Genomic DNA, 21,353 nt, shown 5'->3' on the forward strand with positions numbered 1-21,353 from the left:
CAGCTGTACTTCCCCCACCATAAAGTACACTCTAATGTAACAGCACCAGGCACTTCGGTGTAGCAAGACATCAGAACATTGTTAGCGAGCATCTACCATACCAGAAATCATTGCTTGCGGAGCAAGAGAGATGCAATAGTGGATGGGAACACAGAAGCATGGAAATAAAGAACAGAACATCAAGTATTTCAGCTGCTGATCATCCATGAAGAGTAACTGCTCTCTCCTATAGTTTCAGTAATGATAAAGATAGAATATTTAAGCCATCCTCCAGATGCTTGGATGTGGTACAGATGACAGCCCGTTGAGACTAAATGCAGTATGTCTCCCCATCTATGAACCTACTGTACATGTTACAAATACAGATGAACTTGGCAGCACAAAGATAAATCTGCTGTTGGGTCAAAAGTCTCCTGTTTATAAAGGCAGAGGGTGGGGAGGGAACAGGGTGAGGAGGAACAAAGGAAGATCGATCTGCATTGAGAATGTTCCCTTACAGTACTGCAACACTTAAAAGTTTTTTCCATCTCTTCTGCACGTTGCACTTCGCTCAGTTGGGTCATGAAAATACACTCATCATACTCAATTTGCATATCATCTTTCTTCTGCATTCTCAGGCATCAGCAAAGCATTATATGATTTGTTCTGTAAACATTGCAAGGGACTGTTTAAAAATCATAACACTGAGCTTTCAGCCAGGACACTTTCCACCCTTCCATAACTCAAATAATATTCATAGTCACACCTTGCAAAACCCCTACTGAACAACACAAAGTCTAATTCACAGTTATCAACTCCTCGGTGGGTCAAGAAATAACAGTCCAGTACATACAGATCCCTAGATGCTGGGGTAAGGATACCAGGTGCACGTACACCAATAAAACTTGAGCTGCTCTCTGCCAGGCAAAACAAAGGAGGAATCTACTGGAACTTGTTCATTATAGATTGGAATGCAAAAACAGGAACTATAGGAGGTTTCAGGATTAGGCACTTAACTCTCTATGACTTGCAAAGAGAATTAGACATTTAACCCCCAAAGTACTTCGAAAATCCCCATCTATATAACTAGTGCAAAAACACTTAAAAGAGAACGAGCAGCACAGGAAGAACACAAGAACAAGAGAGGCAGGAAGACAAGAGAAGAATAGAAGTCCTTTTAAGGCTATCAAATACAAAGACGTTACTTTCCTTTCACTCAGGAAGCCACTAAGCCAGGACATGGGGCTAGATAGACTTTTGTTCTCATTAGGTACAGCCACTCTGCTGGTCTCAGGCATGGAAGTTGGGTGGAAACTGGGGTCCAGCAGAACCCAAGGTTTCTGTGTACAAACCCCGGGGCAGCCTGCAAGATGAGCTCCCCACTTTCCTCTTGATACTCATGCCCACAGGCTTTGAACTACAAGTTCAGAAGTTCCTTCTTCCCTCCCAAGCCTCCTCACTTAGAAGAATTTATGTCAAGTATCCAAAACCACTCTACTCAGATCAGGCTTCACATCATCTTTGCTCCCCAGTTCTAAACTCCTTGCTATTCCTCTCCTTTAGCTCTTCTTATACTTCAGTTCGGCCATGCTCTGAGAACTGCCCGGCTTCTTACCAGAGTCTCAAACCCACCATGCTGATCCCCACCACCACACCACCCCTCCAAGGCCCAAGCCATTCAGTCTACTCACTGGGCTTCATGCTTTCCACAGTTGGAGGAAATTCCACTGTGGAGCAGAAGGGAGCCGAGGCTGTAAGTTAAGCTATTAGTCCTTAGAACACTTCCCTACACTTTTTGTGAGGCCCCGATAAAGACAAGACTCTCTCATTCTACTTTTCCTCTGCTCTGCCTGAAAGAAACAGTTAGCACTGGTAAAGTCTTCAGGACTTCGCTGTGGTAAATGCACTAGAAGACACCATTCCTCATCCTCCGCGTTTCCAGCTCTTCATTTCCCTAATGACCAGCAGTGCCTTGATGCCAACTACAATGCTTTCCACGTATCCTTTTAGTAGCCCCATACAATATCCCAGGCAGTGAAGACGACAAGGTGCATGAACACGCCAAACATCATCACTTTGCACAGTAGCTTGGGGCCTGCTGCTGGACACCAAGTAAAATAATGCCATGTTTTGCATGGCTAAGTGGAACAGTACTTCTACACCCATGCAGGTACTCAGCAAGAAAGTGCCCTTACGTCATAGGCTCCGGCTTTGATCTGCTGATAGAGTTTGTGCTGATCTTCATCCCAAAAGGGAGGGTACCCCACTAGTAATATGTACAGAATCACTCCTGGGAGGGAGAGACACAGATACACTATGGTTAGGCTAATATGCCAATTGCTCCTTCAGCCCCTCTTCCTTCCCTCTTGACACTCCCCAAGGCAATCACTGTTCTATGTCTGCATTTACCATCACACTTAGTCTTACGAGGTGCTGGAAGACAGCACAAATCTCTCCTCTGCTGAACCTCGCCCTGGCACTTCACGTTCAGCTCTTATCCCCCACTGCCAGGAGCTAGAACGGGGTGTAGGATGTCCTTCTATCCTCCTCCCCTGGCTATCACAGTTGCTGAGCCACAACTTCCAGTTGCTCTAAGGATAACCCATGCCACATCCCTTGGGGCTGCTGGCAGCAAGGGACTTTTTTAGCAAGGAACAGCTTTTTAGTTGCTTGCTGTGCATGCTCTTGGGACAGAAAAGCCATTGACAAAACTGACACTCCTAGCCTGCAGAGAGACATTTAGTCCATGTCAGGCAACGCTGGTACCACATAGTTTTAAACTTATCAGTCCCAGATATGTTTACACTTTGTTTTTTCCTTTTAAAAAAATCAGCTCTCTTCAATATTTCATCTTCTGCATAGTTAGGGTAATAGAAAATTGCTACAGTGACCTAAACAACTGACTGTGCAAAGCACAAGCAGGTTCTATCTCGAGTCTCAAACATGCGATAGATGGACTGAAGAAAGGATTAGGAGCCAAAAATCAAATGAATTCAGGCTCCAATATTAACTCCGTCTACACAAGGTGCTTACTCTCAGTGTGCCTTCATCTCCCCACCTGTCAAGAAGGACCACTGCAGACCCTCCCAGTAATAGATTTAAGGAATTGCTCCGACACAAAAAGGTGTTGTGTAAGTGTAAAATGTTTTGATAGAATCTTACCACATGCCCATATATCCACTGGTTTTCCATAAGGATCTTTTCTTAAGACTTCAGGGGAGAGGTAGCCTGGAGTGCCAGCAAACCCTGCCAGGAAATGGATGACATGAAGTACTTACAGTCCCCAAGCAGAAAAGATATGTTGTGATGCCACAAAATCCACTAACGGTAGCCAACACAGTTCAAAACCCATTCCCCCCCTCCCCGCCATGCATATCTGCTAGAGATACCGATACCTCTGATAGACCAGCAGAAAGGGAAAAAATAAATAAATAAAATTGGATTGGGTTAAGCATCTACGCATTGCTTAACAAGTCAAAATGGAAGAGAAAGAAGGGATGCGTCATGCAGCTGAGCACAAACTCCTGCGCCAGGCCTTAAATCATTGCTACATATATGGCTTGGAGTTTGAAAATGCTAGATATGGATGGGACGCATCCCATTGCCAAATTGTGCGGGCAGATCAGGAGGAGCAGCCTTCTCTCTAGAGTCTCCACAGCACTGCAGGGTCTCAGAGTTGATGTTTAGCCTGAGAAGGTCTCATTTCTAATTCCATTTTACCTAAATGGAGATAAGGCCAGACCCAAATGCACCCGAGGACGGCCAGGTCAAACTCATTTCTGTAAAACGATCAAACACAATTCCAGATCTCAACATTCCTGAGCAGTAGGAAAATCTGGATCAGGGTCTAAACTTAGCAGCTACGTTCACCTCTGACACTAGCATCTACTGAACACTGACAAGAAAAACAGAGAAATAAACAGTCACATCTTCTGCCTTTACTTGTCATATTCTTTCCTCCATTACACCCAGGCTCATGCTTAAGGACCTAGAGGTTGGGATGCTGGGAAAGGAAGTAGCAATATCAAATACATGCAAGCGTGCTGAAAGAGCTGAGGAAAAAATACTCAGGGTGACTGCAACTCAACTAGGCTCCAGGAAGCAGGTGAGCAAAAGTGGGAAAGCTCAAACACTCTTACCAAACCAGGCCTGCTGCTCTCCCTGCACTTCTATAGCCAGTCCGAAGTCAGCCAGTTTGACAGCAGCACCCTTACATTTACTTGCCAGTAGCAAATTCTCAGGCTGGGGAAAAGAAAGAAGAAAGGGGGTAAGAACGGAAGACTGATATCTTCTTTAAAGCCTCCTGCCTCAGTATTCACATCATTTAAATTACATCTGTTGACTGAATTTAGCAGGCACATACTCAAGCTGTTTGGACAGAGGGAGAGCAACAGCAACTAACAGCCTTGACCTACAATGGCAGAAAATCCTCAAGTCTAACACAAATTCTCTTCTCTCCCTCCTAAAATCCTCTACAGGAACCAGAGCCTCTCACAGCCCAGTCCGTACTTTATTTGCTGACACCAGAGGGCACTGACAGTACGGTTTCTGCAGCGCAGAACCCAAAATTTGTTTCTGTTATCCCTGCAGAAAGGGAGGTGGGAGGGGGGAGAGAAGATGCAGCAGATACAATCTGCAGTGATGTTTCTCCCCACAAACATTACATAGTCCTCAAGGCATCGGAAAAGTAAATATGATGCTAATAAGGGCTTCCAAATAGAGAGCTGTAATGTGGGAAGGCATCATCTAGATAGGCAGTAGTTTTCATGCCTTACAGAAAAAGCCTCAGCCTCAAATTGGCATAAACAGCACAGCAGTAAGTATTCTTGTAAGCTCTTTCTCCACACTATGAATCCTCATTTACATGCTATTTTGCCACTGTCTCTCTCCTATATCATGGGCAGCCATGTCACTTCTCCTATGTGCAAGAAATGAGAGACAGTTTTGTTGCCCTTCACATTTCCACCTCACAAGTATCTCTCTTGGATAATAATTCTTGGTACTCCAGCGCAAGACTTCAACAAAAGGCTTAACATGATTCCAAAAATTGTACTGAGAAAATGAGTGGCTTCCTTTGAAGTGCCCGAGCAGCTAGTTACAGGGGTCCTCTTTGAAACTCTAAAGCCTTGAACATGGTAGCTATTACAGCTCAACTGGAAACTCAACTTGTAGATAGGGACAAAGCAGGACACACTAGCTATTTCTCATCCTACACTTTTCTGAACACTTGTGCAGCACATATCAACATGAGTTTTTAAATCTAGAAAGATGCAAGCCTGGAAATTCAGAAACAGGACTTTGTCTCAGCTTCACAAATTTGGTGGAGGTCTTGTTTGCAGCCTGCTCATCATTTTCACCCCACTGTGACCCTCCACCACTGTTCTGCCTGACAGGAACATGATGCTTTCCTCATTCACCTGCCTTCAAGTGTGGGACTACTGGGAACGCGCCTTGCTTTTGCTTTGAACGGAGGCAAAACGGCCTTGCCCGTCACAGTCCTTGCCGTAAGCAATGGAAGGAAGGGTCTCAATACATTTTGATGCCTCTGGCTCTTCACTACAGTGGAAGCGGAGAAGACTGTGTTAATTAAGCTATGCGGATAAAAAAAACTCACCAGCAGAAACAAGTTCTTATAGAAGACCAATGAAGTATCTCGCAAACCCTTCCAAGTTCAGATCATACATGGGCTTGGCTTGACTAAGAAACAGTGAAATTTAGGTCAGGCTTATGCTAGCTAAGCACTATTTGCCTCTAAAATACAGCTACGAACACCTTAAGGCTAATGGTGCTTATCCATGGGCACGTTTGCCAACATATGGGTTGTCTCAGGTTTCACATGCTCTTTGGTACAGATGTGAATACATACCCCAACTTCTTACTGTCCCTATGGGCAGCTCAAAATTTGAAGTTCCTTAAGGGCACGTCAGTCAAAAGACTAGCTTAGAAGAAGGAGGTACAAGAGACAAAACTTTGCATGAAGCAAGCTCTGCAGTTATTACACGCTGATCCTGAAGGCCAAAAGTTTTTGGCAAGGAGCTAGAATATTAAATAAAGAGCACAGCATCATTTATTGCTAAAAGGAACGGCTACTCCTCAGGCCTGGATAGTTTCAGTGAACCAGAACAAGTGACAGAAGAAACATTAACTATGAGGGGAGAGTCTAACAGCTGATAAATTTTGAACAAGTTCACAATTTTCACACAAACAAAACTTAGGGAGCAAAACAGACGATGTCTTTTCAGAGTGCACCATCCTAAATATGGGGTGCAAAAGAAAACTCATACCATCCTGTGCTGGAAGACACTACCCATTTCCATGGAGGCCCTAATTTTGTGTAGCAGATTCCTCCTCTTCTTGGAGGTTACCTTCCTCAAGGGCAGTGTCAGCTCTAATCCAGATCATCCTGGTCATTCCACAGCAGATCACTTGCATCTTTTCACAGTGCTCTGAATCAGAAGGCCAACGAAGTGTTGCAAGAGAATTTGCCAGAAACATTAGGGGTTGACAGCTGTCCACTAGATCGAAACACTGGGGGAACACTGCCACTGAGCTTACAATATGATTTACCATGCTCTCTGCAAAGTATTTTTATACCTTTCTGTATGCGTTCTACAACAAACTAACACTAGTAGCAGGTGTCATCCTGCATTAATTTAACTGGAACACTGGTGGCCATCACCATTCCCACTTTAGACAGAGCAGGCTGCAGGGCAGGCAGACCTTCCTGCACAAAGCTTCTCATTCTGGAGCCTGCCCAGCTCCAAGTACAGCTGGCACTGCGTGGGAAGGGAGTTTAAGTAACTCCACTGCGGGGGCTCTGGGTCTATAAATGTGTTAGAACGTGGCAAATGGTCGATTCACCCAGTGTTTAACTGGCCAGCAGTTTCATTTTTCAATTAAAAGCTTCTACTGATAAGGAAGAAAGAAATGGATGAAAAATTCTTGTTGTGTATCTCTATCCTAGCCCAATGGCACGTGTTTGGCAATTCAAGTGCAGAATAAAAATATACATGTTCTGTGCAGACAAACTCATCTTGGCAGACTGAACAGAGAGTGCCCCAGGTCTCTAGAGATCTCTTCAACGACAGACTAGAAAGCGTCCTTCATTCTAATGAATCCTACCCAAATTTCTCTGAAAGCCTATTGCTCCCCAAGGATCACAACTATCCCATCCTGGAGCTGCCTCAGAGAGGCTGACAGCTGGCAAGGTTCATGAAGTCCAGTCTCAAAACTTCCTTGGGAGTTCAGTACGCCCTCTGGAAAAATCCAAAAGACCAAATTTGTGCTTCAGGAACCCCTGAGCCCAGTTCAACCTCAAAAAAAAAAAAAAAAGCTCTGCCAGCTGACAACACAGTATTCCTCTTCCAATGATCCCCTGGCTGCTCTCCTCAGCCTCGGTGGCATGGAGGAAATATTACCTTCAAGTCCCTGTGCACGATATCATGCTGGTGAATGTGATTCACACTCTCCAGTATCTGATGAATACAGTGGCTGCAAGATAAACGGAGAGACACACAGGGTTACGCACACGCACTTGACATCTCATCTCATCCCAGAACTATTTCCCTAACTTTTATATTTGTAGCAGGGAAAGTTCAGGACCCCAGGCTGACCCCTTCTATCCTGCCCACTGGATGCCACAGCTGGATGCCACAGCTGGACTCCCACCTCCAGCAACAGGATGCTAAACGCATCCCAGATATGACAGGACCTCAAAGCCTTAGTTCTACCTCCAGTCACCTCCTTTCCTTCCTCCCCTTCACACTACGTATCTCATTTGTTTCTTCAGCCAATTTCTTCATCCTGGAACGCTGAGGCACCTGAGTATCTGCAAACCGGCAGAGACCGCTAGTTTATCTGCGAAGTAGCGGCAGCCGAGATTGGGCAAACAGGGCCAAACCACTCCAGGAAACATTCACCTGTGCTAGTCTAGAGCAAAAGAATAAACTTTTAGAAAGCAGCAGCCCCAACAACTCCTGGGTGCCTGCCAGGTTGCAAAGTTTTCAGAGCAGCATCTCAAGCACTTCCCATACACAATGTGTGCACACACCCGCTTGCGTGCACACACCCGCTTGCTGGGTGCCTTTTAAGTACAGATCCCACTTAAGGGGCTAGTGATCTGAAAAGCAGACTCATTCCTGGTTGAGTGCACTGTACCACACTCCCCCACAGCTCATAGAAATCTGATGCCTCTGCTACTCTCATTGCTGTAACTACACAGGAAAAAGACATATGATTAACACCTGTCATATAAGGACAGTACAACATACCCACGGGTGAGATTTCTGATAGAAATCATCTATTCTGCTAATAACTTCCTCAGCTCCCAATATTAAGCTGATAAAGCAGAAGTACATACGTGCATAAGTGAGATCCTAACAAAACACTCCTCTCAATGTGGAAGGGAGTAGGGATTTTGACAGCTTGCACAGCTGGGCAGTAAGAAACCAGATGTGGGCAACTCAATCTGTGTCCTGTGACTATTCTCACTGTAGAAGCAGTGAGTCCCCTTGTTGAACTTTGCAAGTCTCAGGGGAACAAATTCGAAACAAGTTAAATATATCAGGGAAAGGAAATTGGCTACTGGAAAAGATGGGATGAGGGTGAAGGGAGGAAGAGGGCAGGAGGTGCAGCACAGTATAACTGTTACCCACTCCCCCCCCCCCTTCCAGAGCTGGCAGCACAGTCCTCAGGATAGGAATCCATGAATATCTCCCCGCTCCCAAAACAAAAAATGTATAATTAGAACAGAGCCGAGTCTGAGCGAGAGAGATTTTCTGGCCAAAAATGGCAAAAGTGTGAGGTGTCCCAGGCGAGCCAAGTGCGGCGGATTGGCACAGACCTCGCTCCCTCACTCTCCCAGCCTGCTCTGGAATTCAGCTCGGCATGGGGAGAGAAAGGGAGGAGTTTCACTCAATCATCTTGTGGGCACTGCAAGGCCTGGCCAGCTGAAAGTCAGAGGGCTGAGCACCCTTAGGAAGGCAACAGTCACTTACTCCCTTTCCCCTAGCCTACCCATAATTTTTTGGATCAGTGTCCCTCACCGCCAGCTCTTGACCATTTCAGGGAACAGATTTTGGCAAGAGAGGCAGAGGGAAGGATGGTGATAACCCCAAAACTTCCCAACTTCAGGATAGAATGGGTTGAGTGACTATGTGTATGTCTGAGATGCTATGCCTAAAACATCCATACACCCCTGCTGAAAACATCCACTGGGCTCCCAGATCTCTCTGCCAGGAGCTTCCTTGGAGACAACCAGCCTAGTGGCCTTCCTTGTCACCAGATGGCTCGCCAGTAGAGCGTGCTGTGCAATGCAACGCTTCACTTGAGAGCATCGTGCAATGCCCAGAAGACAGCAGCTGTAAGCATACCACAGGGAAAGCGAGTAAGCACCCATATGTTCCATAGGAATAAAAACACAAATACTCCAGATCGCACTCTATCCTTCCTTACGTTCAGGAAAGGCTTGCTGTCCTCATCACAGCTCCCACCCCAACCTGATGCGCTCACTTCAGTGTAAGCACCCTCATGGTACTGCCAACTGAACTCCCCCTGCAGCAACATCCACTAGTCACTTCTTCCCCCTCTCCTCTCATGGCTCTCCCCAATTCCTGCTCCTGTGAGGGTTAGGACAGGAGAAGATCACAGGTGCAGAATAAGCAGAGGTGAAACGTCCCTATCAGGCCACTCCCAGGCCCTGCTAAAGCAAAACAGAAGCTGCCTAATCCCAGGCTTGATTCCAAACAATCCACGTCCAAAAGACAGATGAATCGGAGAGCACCCTGGCCTGCTGCTGCACAAGTCGCCCACCTGCCTAAACAGCACAGTCCCTTTCAGGGAACTCACACATGGGGAGAGAAGGAACACTCAGAAGAGGAAGGGCAGAACTTTGAATCTATTATAATGTTTAATATTAAAATGCAAAGGTCACTCTCAAACATTGTACCTCTTTTCACTGCACCAGTGAGCTTACGGTCATAGAGGGCTTTCACGGAAACATAGCCTCCCCCCGGTAAACCACGACCTAGACACTGGTGAATTAAATGAATCTGCCCAAAAGCAATGGCACATCACTGGAACCCTAGTATGAGAAAGCAGAGGCCCAGCAGCCAGTACTCTCATGCAGCCACAGGACAGCTCTGTCCTGCATTTGGTTCACTAAGGACACCCTGTCACCACCCACCAAAAAGGTCAGGCAGACAAAGCTGCTAGCAACACATCTCCTAGCAAAGAGTACACTGCAACAGCAGCTTCTGCAAGGGGCAAGGGATAGAGCTGTGATGAGTCAGAGGCTGACCGGTGACAATAGTTTATGCTAATAGCAGAAAGAAGAATGTTTTTTTCCAGACAGGGAACAAGAGTTTCAGAACAAAGCCACGCACAGAAACAGTGGTCAGGAAATTCATTCCACTTGCCAACACATGTGGCACACACACACACACACACACACACACAGAAGGGTCTGGAAACAGTCTTACCTGGCATCTGCTTCACTGTAGTATTCTCTGGCAACAATATCCTCAAAGAGCTCCCCACCAGTAACCCTGAAGTTTAAAAGAATAAGGTTACAGAGTCTGTCCGTATGTAGCTGGGAAGCTGTACAGGACATATACTGCCTCCCTGACCAGGCCCTTTTCCCCTCAGGAGCCTCTCAGCAGCCTGTGCTGAACAGCCTGCACAGAGCCACAGGGGAGACAGGGAAAGCCCCACTGCCATAGCCCAAGCACTGGTACACCCATGAGACCCCTCGGACTGTCGTTGCACCAGCAGTATACTGGACACCATTGATGTACCAGGCACAAATGGTCCACGTTCCTCTACAAAGTTTAACATACAATAAGCTTGGGCAGAATACCCATCCTCCGATTCCTGCAGACACAGGGATACACACAGGATAGCTGCCCTTTACCATCCCACGCTCGCACCTGCTGCCAGGAGCTTTCCCGGTCGATCCCCTACCACGCTGTAAATGGATTTTTGTCAAATGGACTAGAGTCATGTACAGGGCTCAAGAGGGAAAGAGAGAATTAGAATAATGCAGGTGCTTTTTATTCCACTCTTAGTCAACCAACCACGTCTGTATCACTGATGAAGCATCAAAGCCAGAGAGAGACACTTACAGATCAAAGACGAGGTAATGGAAACCTTCTTCTGAAATACTGTCATGAAGCCGCACTGCAAAAATACAATCAAGAAATGGGGATTTAGATAGCATGTAGCAAATACGACACTTCACAGATCAGACCTATCCACACAACCAAGTTCTGCCTCAACCCCAATCAGTCTATTAATTCCCCATGCCCTTTGCTTTGTGTTCTCATTGAGTGATCTGCAACCTATTTCCTTTTGTTATCTCAAAGGAACAGATGGGTGTCCTTCACGTGCACCCAACCCCTCCCCAGCGTCAAAACAAGCTCTAAATACCTCAGACTATTCTCCTACTCCAATGCTTCAGTACCCTCCTTTCACATCTGCCCACCCTTTCTTCCACACTCACATTTTTGTGAATCTCTCCCCACCCACTCTTATTTTGCAAGACAAACCTTTTTGCAGAATCTCCAACCAAAAAACAAAAAAAAACACCTCTGAACCCACCCTACATGTTAGTGCCACCATCTGTAAAGCGCAACACATCCAGTTCCTTCCCTTTATTTTCCTTCGCTCCATTCTGACTTCCACCCCAAACCCTTAACCAGAATTCAGTGCCAGCTTCCTGCCTCATTTTTCCAGATCTATTTATTAGCGCATACATATCTGACCACACTCCCCTTCACAAAATCTCATTCTCCTTCAGCTTCCTTACCTATCCCCTACTAGTTCTGCTCCTATCATCTGAATGACTCTTCATCCTTTCCCCTCCCTGGTTCCCTTTAACTGCTAGGATTGAAGATGCCCCCATGGTGGGCTGCTATCCCTTAGTGTTCTTTGTCCCTCTTCTGCCACGTTACCAGTGGGTAATACCAATAACTATCGTATTTATGAAGCCAACACACAGGCACCCATGTCTCCTCTAGTGCTGTTTCCTCCTGCCTGAGTCAAAATCTCACTGTCTTTGATGTTTCTTGGATACCTAGGCACTAATTCTAACCCTGAAGGAGAAACTAAGCTCTTAGTTTCATCTTACTGAACCCCCTCTACTGATCTCTTTTCTCCCCAGTGGAAAACTTCTCTATTCTCCCTGACAATCAGAGTCACAACCTAGTGATGCTATTTGACTCAGTTCCTAAACTTTGACACTCAGACTAGGGATGGGTCATCTTCTTTATGTGACTCTCTCTAAAGTACAGTCTTTCCCTATTGATTCATTCAACTAAAACAACTAGCCCAGGCTGGGTCTCAGTCACTGCAACACCTTGTTATCTAGCACTGACCAAAGCAACATCACCGTTCTCATCCCTACAAGACAAAGATCGTTGTTTTCCTCCACCATTTTAATGACCCCTATGCATCTCTTCACTGTCTTCTGTTTTATTCTGTATAAAATATAGGTGACCTAACTTGACTATCCCTGCCATGATGATTATCTCTTCACCCATACCAAGAGGTCAATTTGCACTTCTTATTGCCTCATGACTTCACCTACCATCACCATCCTGGGGAGGTTTCAAAGAAGCACTTGGCACACGCTTCCATATCACATGAACAGCTTTGGTGAATGTTTGGGTGCCCTCCTCTAATCCTCTTTATAACTCTTCTTTGCTAAGGCATCATTTCACATGCATGCTAACACATACACACACACACACACACTGGTAGCACAGATGTAGCACTGAGACCACTACCAGTACCTTTCCTAAAAGGATTTTGTTGTTTCCTCATTCTTCCTGCCTGACTGCGCTTTCCTATTTTTTTCCCCGCCTTAATTTACAAGATCTCTGGACTGGTCCCCTGAGCATCTTCCTTTCCTCAGTGTTTCTACTGCACCTAACTGTAGGGGTCTAGGAGGGATATCCTACACATGACACAATGCTGGAAAAAAGCAATTGCAGTTAGAATAACAGGAGAATAGGTGTTTCAGGTGAAACACACCGTTGCGAAAGCATGAAAACAGAAACACATCGCCTTCAAGAATTAAGTTCCTCAAATCACTCTGCAAAAAAATCTCCTCCAAATAAGCAGCTTTAGTTGTCTTTGTAGTAACCCCCATGCACTACAACTTTGTGTTTGTATGAAAAATGCACGTCAAATCTGCCTCCTGAGCACTTGGCAGGATCCAACAGAGGTAGCATTACAAAAATGCAACAAAGAAGGAGGGTATTTCCTAGGAGAAAGGAGTTCCATTCAAGACTAGAAACAAGAGGGAAAGCAGTTGAGGCAGACCCTTGGATTTCCAGCTGAGATGTGCTAAGAAGGTTGTGTCCAGTGACACTCAGTATACAAGAAAGCACTTTCCTCCCTCTAGCACCTGAAAGGTCAAAATGCTGGAATAAGGCCCAAGTCAAAGGGGAGAGCAGAAAGAATGAAATAGCAGCAAAGCAGCAGCAGAGCCACGGACACAAAGAGCAGTGCCATGAAGAGAGAGCAACAAAATACGCCTGCAGGTAGAAGGGAGAAACAGTGAACCATCAACTCTGACGCAAAGATGTAGCTAGCAAATTAAACCACACATACGAAACATAAATGAGCTGATCAGTGCTATTTCTTCATCTTGAGGAAAGCAATTTTGTCAGATACATTTTGAGGAAGGAAGGAAGTAGAGATTCAGCTGGCAAAGACCAGCAGAGGCAGCAGAAAGAGCCTTCAAGGCCAGTAAAATACTATTTGCATAGTTAGGTGTGGAGCCATGACAGGACATAGAGAGACAGCTCCTAAACACCTTTGTGAGAGGTCACGCTTAGGTTGCCAAGAGAAAGGAGCAGGCCTTAGAGGCAGGACGCAGAACGTTAACTTAATACGGGAGCTGCTTCCTTGCGATGGCCCAGAGGGATGCAGAACAAAATCTGCCTAGGATTCAATGTGCTGAAGTAACAAAGCTCAGGGAGAAATGGTTGAATAGCAAAAGTAAGAAAAGCTATAGGAAAGATGAAAGTGGGCACCACTACTCTATAAAGGAATAGTTAGCAGCAGCTCAAAACATTAGGCTTAAAGGGTGGAGGGGAGTGGGGCTGAGGGGAGTCCAGAAGGATTAAGAAAAGTCTGAATATACCAAAACTCTTGTGACTCTCCATTCCAGCCCACACCTGTTTCATACTGATGCCGATGGGAAGAAATAAAAGTAAAATCCAGTGGTAGAACAGCAGGAGCACCTAGTGCCATTTCATCCAACAGTATTGCCTACCTACTTTTCGACATTGCCACAAGAGCTGGCCCTCTTGACTAGAAAGGATCTAGAAAGGATACGTCAATCACCTGCCAATATTCACTCCATTGATTACTTCTTTGACATGCAAGTTAAAATGATTTATTCTGCTCTCAAATACAACACAAATTACCAGGGACTATCAGGTTAACAACATGCCTTTTTCAACACCACTCAGCCACCCCATGAAACAGCACATATTCAGAAACAACTCTACCACCTTTAGGTTATGTCAAGGGTAAAAGCATTTAAAGAGTTTCTTAGCCTCCTCTCCGCTTTGGTTCATCAAGAAAATCCACAATATCTTAACATTTACCATGAAGATACGTAACCATCAAATACTGCCTGATACCTCCACCTTCCAGCTAGTATAGAGCCCTCTTTGCTTTAAACACGCCATGAGAGAGTGCCCTCCACATGAAAAGCAGGACACAGGTTCTTGAATTACCAGTTCCAGGAGTGCGTAACAGGAACCAAAGTACTGAGCGGTCCTGTTTCATATGTTTTCCCTGGAAAAGGGGATCCCATCTGTTCCACAGGCTGCTGCTCCTGGTGTCCCATCTAACTACTACCACAAGTCCAATTTCAACAGAGGAGCTGAGCAGGGTCCACATAGCCTGCTCACATTCATGCGATCTGTTGACATAATATGGGAAAGAGTAAAATCATCTATAGATGCTAGAAGGGGAAGGAGTCAAAAACCAACTAACCATGATAAGAAAAAGGGAGAATTAAAAATAAAAGAATTAATCCATCTATGCTTTTCCTCAAAAATATCACAGGCCCTTTTTCTCCTCTGCTTAGGAGAACAGTGACATCTATGCCGCATATAGTGGGCAACACAAATGCACACAACACAAAAAGAGCATCAAGTCACAGCTGGAAGGAAGTGGGACACAACGGAAACACAGGGTCTTTCAACTAACTACAAAAAAGTCCAGGACTTGCCAAAGAAACACGTTTTCACTCCCTTTATCATACCAGTAGATGAGGCATTTCTATTAACGGATACCGTAGCCCTGAAGAAACAATTCAAATCGTATTTCCTTCCTAGTCAAACGTTCTTCTTAACCACAGGGATTCTTACAGACATAGAAGATCCATCCCTGTCAACACCACGTACACTCAAGGTTACTGGATGACTCTTCCCACGTCAAAGATCTCATTGATGAAAGAGCACTTACTACAAAGTTTAGCAAGAACAGACAAAGAGAGGAAGAAGAAAAACAGAAGCGAGTCAGACAACAAGGAACTAAATCAGTTTCAGGATACTGTGCAAGAGCTTGCCTGATGTTTTAGTCAGAGCACAGACAGAAGTCCCATCCACACCAAAAACAGAGTGCTTTTACAATTCATAAGGACATCTAATTTTATATGACTGACAAGTCTTACAGATAACTTCAGAAATAATAAATAAAAATGAGGGCACTAGTGAGCAATGCCAGAACAACCGCTGACCAAAGCAGCGGAATTCATTGCAGACTGTCAGGCAGAGACGACTTCTGCAACCATGTTAGCTTATGCTGAGACCCAGTCAGTGAGGAGAAAGCATGGATCACCACTTAGGTGATATCTCCAAGAACCAAACAGATTCTGGGAGGAGTAGGCAGTGGTTTCAGTACAGTATCTCGAAACAAGATTTTGAGCAGGATCCAAAAGAGCCATAAAACTTCTCACATACCATCCTGAATCTGGTACTGCAGGCATATTTCACCCATGGAAATGAGAGACTGCTACTTAAAACTGTCTCTTCAATTTTAAATGTGCATATGTAACTCTGCAAGGCAAAATCTAGCTGACTATTTAAGTGTCCTTTTCTTCCCTTAGTCTCATCTCCAGCCTCACTGCAAGCAACTACAGCTCTCATCCTACATACACTGGTATTACTAGCAAACCACGAACAGAAAGCATCTCTCACAAAACTGGCCTTTGGAAAAATAACTTTAACAACAGAAAAACAATGAGACCAAACCACTCCCTTTCCCCAAAAGCTCCAATGTTCAACACTGTCAGCTGCAAGTTGTGCAAATTATTTTCTCTGTTTTGTGTGTGTGTGTGCCAGATATGAGTCCCCGATGCAATCCACAGCAGTTGCAAAGAGACTGATACCAGAGTGAGTGGCTCAAGGGAACATGTTGTGGGTACTGAACTCAACAGCAGCTGTGTATGCAGAGTTCAAGTACTTTCTAAGAATGTTGCCATGAATATTACTTTCCTCTGCCTGCCATCTTCAGAGGCTTGCTGGAAATCTTCCCTTCAGAAAACTTGAAGCTGGTATTTCAAGGTGTTCCAAAATCCACGTGCACTCTCAGTTTTTATTCTAAAATGAAATAATAGCAAGGAGCAATGGTATTAACTGTAGAAAATTAAGCATTTTAGTGAGAAGCAGCAATACAGTACCACTCATGCTACGTTTTGCCTTTCCTTCCTGAATAAAGCCACTCACTACAGTCACAATTCCCTGATGCCTGAGCAAGATACAAAGTGACTGAGAGAAAGAGGAAGACCTCCCCCTTAAGAAGTTGCACCAACCTAAAATTCAATGGAAATTGCTGCTGAGTCATGCAAAGCAAGATTCTGCAGATACAAAAGTTTCAGTGAATCATGAAGAAAGCAGCTTTCAATTTTTGCAGAAATCCACCTGAACTACAGGAATATATTAAAAAAAGAAAAAAAAAAAAAGGCCGCTCATTTTTAAAGGTCACATTTAAAAGACCAATTGATATTGGAGTCAAAAACACAGAGGTACAAGAGATGAAGCTATCAGACTGTATTCTTGAAAGACTGCACGTGGAGAGATGGTTAGTGACCATGAGCTATGTCTTGCCTAAATTTGACCCACGTCTTTCCTTTCACTCTGCCCAATGTGCTGAACATTATCATCTTTTGACCCTTCCCTCCAAAACAATAGGACAGGAGTATTTGTGCTTGCCACCCAGGCCCCCAGGAGGAACAGTCCCCTGCATCCCACGTTACAGTGAGCGACAGAGCAGGGCTGCCTGTGGGCCCAAGCCCACGGAGGAAGCAGGCAGGGAGACAGGGTGCTTTCTGGCAGCCTCCTGCAAGTAAATCACTGCAAATAGTCAGTCGTTGCCAAAGTCACAGCAAGAGGCAAATATACAAGCAGACGAAGAATTTTATGGGATGATTCCCATCATCTTCACTTTGCACTCATTCATTTCTGCTTAGGAAAAGGCAACATGGGCTGAAACATGCTTGAACCTTGATTGCAAAGGTCTTTGCCTACCCTTAGGGGCAGAGTTCAAGCTATGGGACAGAGTGCTCTTATATGCTAAATCAAGATCCATTGGTTTCCCATAATATTCAAATGCTTACACCTGGGAACAGCAAAGACACGACTGACCAACAAACTTGGCATTACAAAGTTTTTGTGCTGTGATTATATAACACTTGGGGCTTTCAAATTAATTTGCCTTTGTACCTGCAGCAGAGCTAATGCAACCAGACAGATATTTCTAGTTGTCTCATGTGTCATGGTAATTGCAACACAGTAACTTTTCCAATCTCAATGCAATCTCAAAAGTGCTCTGGGATCTTCTGAACTGAAGGATGCTACACAAAGGTCAACCACTCATCAGAAACAGCCACAGCCTCACTTCTCCGCAGTTTCCAGCTAGACATCAGACAACGTTTGCCTCTATCATGGGGAAAAGGAGGAGAAAAGAGATCTGATGAGGGGCATACTTCAAGAAACAGTGTACGCAAGAAGCAGCTGAATAAAGTTGGAGGCTACAACCTGCCTGATGCCCTCTTCCAAAGATATTCTCCAGTTTTCCAAGAGATACTGGAAGTGTATACACAAATACACATGGCCCGACAGTCTGCAAACTGAGCACTATCGCCTGTGGCAGCACAAGCAACAAGTGAACTGACACAGATGGCTAACACCCACTCCCCATCCTAACAGCCAAGCAGGGAATTGCCCCACCACCGCAGAGACTGGCTGCGCGCCAGCGCGCTTCCCGATACTCAACATGCTGGCCTGTAAGGAGCTGTCGCAAGCCCATGGCTGCCAGTGAGCTGGGTGCTCAGCTCCTTCCCCAGCTGTTTCTCTAATTATATTAAACACACAGAATTCAGCTGCAGCTGCTCAGGCTGCTTCCAAAAGGACTCTCCTTTTAATTAAAAATTTGCTATTAAAAAGCATTAAATTGTGTAATACAAATAATCCTCTAGAAATCATCTGTTCCAGTAGCTACTGCTGACTTTATTAAAGCAGTAACTAATAGCAGCAGGACAGTTAGCTAACAGGACATATCATGCTGCTGTTAACCAGACCCTTAGGATCATGGAGTCTTTCCCTCCTCGTTCTCCCAAATCTGACACCGAGTGGATACAGTATGCTGGATATACATCAGCTTGCTGTAAACTCCCCAAGCCCGCAGCATTTCATACCTACTGCAGTTCTAAAGCTCTAGAAAATGGAAGAGAGAACGGGTTTGTTAACACTCGACTCCCAAGCTCCTGCAAGCTCCGCATGGAAAGACAAGGAACAGTCTTAAGAGAATATCAAAAGCCACACACACACACACAATCTTTTTTCAACGTTGTCCTCAATTAAACATTTTTAACAGCTCTAGCCCTAAAACAAGGTTAAGATAGCGCCCTTCCTGCCATGCAAGGTCACAGACAGTATCTTTCCCATTGAAAAACTGGTCCTCTTGCAGAGACCAATTTAAAAGTAAAACAGGAAACATAGTCCAAGTGATTTTTTTTTGTTTTAACATTTCAGCACCAACTAGATGCTATTTTTTAATTGTTATTTTGCAACGTCTGCATTGAAAGCCTGAAGTTCAGCACGTTATACGTAACATTCAGTATGCCCTACTTACACATTACACAAGCCAAAAGAGTGTATTAGCAGGGATATTTCCTACCTTCCTGAAAAGATTGCCATCATGATGATCCAGAATTGTTAATAACAATTTATGATTATACATGTACCAGATAAGCAAAGTACTCTTGATGACTAGTAGTACGATATGGGTGCTTTTTCTAATAATAATAAAAAAACCCCAACAAATCAACAAAAAAAAATCAACAATCTTTCAAAAAGAAAGCATCTCAAAGAAAATACATAGAAAACATCCACTTTATTAGAATTAATAAAATATTTAAAAACAAGAGGTCATGACAAAATTTTAAGTCTCTCATACAGGCTCGGTAACTTTGCCACCGACATCTCTGTCACCAGTGACAACTTAGCCTTCAGCACAGCAGAGCAGCGCTCCAGTCCATGCAGACTGGAGCTGCCTGACCCCCTCCCTTGTTGCACTACCGTAATTTTCACAACTCCTTTCTCACACTGCCCAGGAAAGTCAATCTGAAACCCTCCAACTGAAGCAGGCTCCCTTCAAAATGCAAGTTGTTGCTTGCATGATTTCCGCGGACTGCAGCCACCTCTCCATTCTGCTTAATGCTCAGGGGTTGCAGAGAAACACGTTTCTTAAACTACAGGAAAGACTATCGGAAGAGGAAGCAGAAAAAGGAGAGAGCAAGAAGTAGTAAATAAATACTGGTTAACGTAAGAAGTAACAGAGAGAACCAGAATGAGAAACTGAAGGCTGGCTCGCCGGGAGGTTGGGGGGCCTCCTCTCTGCCAGGCAGCCCTGGACACACCACCGGGCTGCACCAGCAGCGCAGGCACTAGAGGTCCCAAATGGGACCTCGCAGCTCAAAGGCTCAAACTTCCAAGCAGCAAAGCACTCTGTCCTGCTGTATTCTGCTGGGTTTTTCTTAGGGTCCAGGGATGGAGAGCAAATAAAAGGTGTAGAGAGAAAGACATCAGCGTTTGACCCACCAGAACCACAGCAACTCACCCTCCTCTCAAGATAGCCCCATGCCAGTTCAAAGGAAAAGCTACTCTGACTGCAAAAGCCACAAACCATAACTCTCGCTATAAGGTCTCTTCCCTCCTTCCCCACACCATCCTCTCTGCAACAGCTTCACCTGAGGAAAGGAGCAGCCTCCCAGCAATCCCCCTCCACCTCCCACAGCAGGGAAAAAAAAAAAAAAAAAAAAAAAAGCACACCAGCAGCAGGCAGAACCCTGGAGCATCACACTGCTGAAACCACTGAGCCTCCACTGGGGCACAAGTATGGCCAAACTACTGGAGAATTCCCAGCGTTTTCACTATTGTTTGCATGTAACATCTCTTCTGTCCCAATTGCAAGGCAGTCTGAATGTCTGCAGCCAAAAAAAAGGAAATTTGCTGTTTACAGCAAAATACTGCCTACAGCTTATTCTTGTTCACGATGGAAGCAATTCAAACATCTTAAAGAAAAAGGTGATTGGAAAACACTCTAAACGGCAGGAGGGGGAAAAAAAAAAAAAGAAAGTGAGGGTCTGCTTAACAAGAACAGTTTCTCAAAACGAAGAAAGAGTGAACTTTAAGTTGTGGATCAAACCATTAAGGCAATATGTCCAGTACAGGGTCTGCAGATGTGGTTAATGCATCCTGTTTCCCACCAGATTAGTGATGAATGTTGTAGTGTTCTCTAACTGCGCTGCATAAAGCAGCACAAATCTTTCTCATCTTTGCAGCAATTCATATCTTGATCACAATCATCATTTCAGTGCGCACAAACTGGAGGCCTTATTTATACATCTATTAAAGTCATTCCCAGGAGACAGGAAGAGATACCAGGAGGAAAGACCATTTGTCAAAGGAAGTAAAACTGAACGAGGCCAAAACAAATTCATCTAATCCACGGGAGATTTTTCTGCAATTTTCTCCCCATATTAAATAAGGACTTGCCCAAAATTATGGTTTATTCTGAGACAAGCCAACAGATAGAAGTTAAAACTCAAAATAATTAAGTGCAGGTATATCTGAGAGAAACAATCAGAAGTAGAAAAAACCTGAAAAAGCAATAATTCTGACAGATGCTGAGGATAGCAGTTTACTACTGCTGTAAATTCCCTCAAAGAAATTAACTTTGAAGCAGTGAAGCATAAGATATGAAGGCAGAAATCAGAAAGAGAAGTTGCTTCTGTCTCTTGGGCCACTATCAGCTTCTCTTAAAATAAGTATTTGTTTTATTGCAGATCTAAA

The 21,353-nt window shown here is 44.6% G+C and overlaps 1 protein-coding gene across 37 annotated transcripts in view; it reads right to left on the minus strand.

Moving 5' to 3' along the window:
- The window catches only part of CAMK2G (calcium/calmodulin dependent protein kinase II gamma), a 278,435-nt gene that overhangs the window by 44,449 nt on the left and 212,633 nt on the right, over positions 1 to 21,353 (minus strand). For all 37 annotated transcript variants that reach the window (XM_068950443.1, XM_068950449.1, XM_068950422.1 and 34 more), the window contains 6 exons: positions 11,100 to 11,154; positions 10,458 to 10,523; positions 7,398 to 7,470; positions 4,119 to 4,221; positions 3,142 to 3,225; positions 2,175 to 2,269 (listed from right to left, as the gene is read on the minus strand). In XM_068950443.1, coding sequence (XP_068806544.1) covers positions 2,175 to 2,269; positions 3,142 to 3,225; positions 4,119 to 4,221; positions 7,398 to 7,470; positions 10,458 to 10,523; positions 11,100 to 11,154 — 476 coding nt within the window. The remainder of the gene's footprint in view (positions 1 to 2,174; positions 2,270 to 3,141; positions 3,226 to 4,118; positions 4,222 to 7,397; positions 7,471 to 10,457; positions 10,524 to 11,099; positions 11,155 to 21,353) is intronic.

Source organism: Struthio camelus, chromosome 7 (assembly GCF_040807025.1).
Source record: "Struthio camelus isolate bStrCam1 chromosome 7, bStrCam1.hap1, whole genome shotgun sequence".
NCBI lineage: Eukaryota > Metazoa > Chordata > Aves > Struthioniformes > Struthionidae > Struthio > Struthio camelus.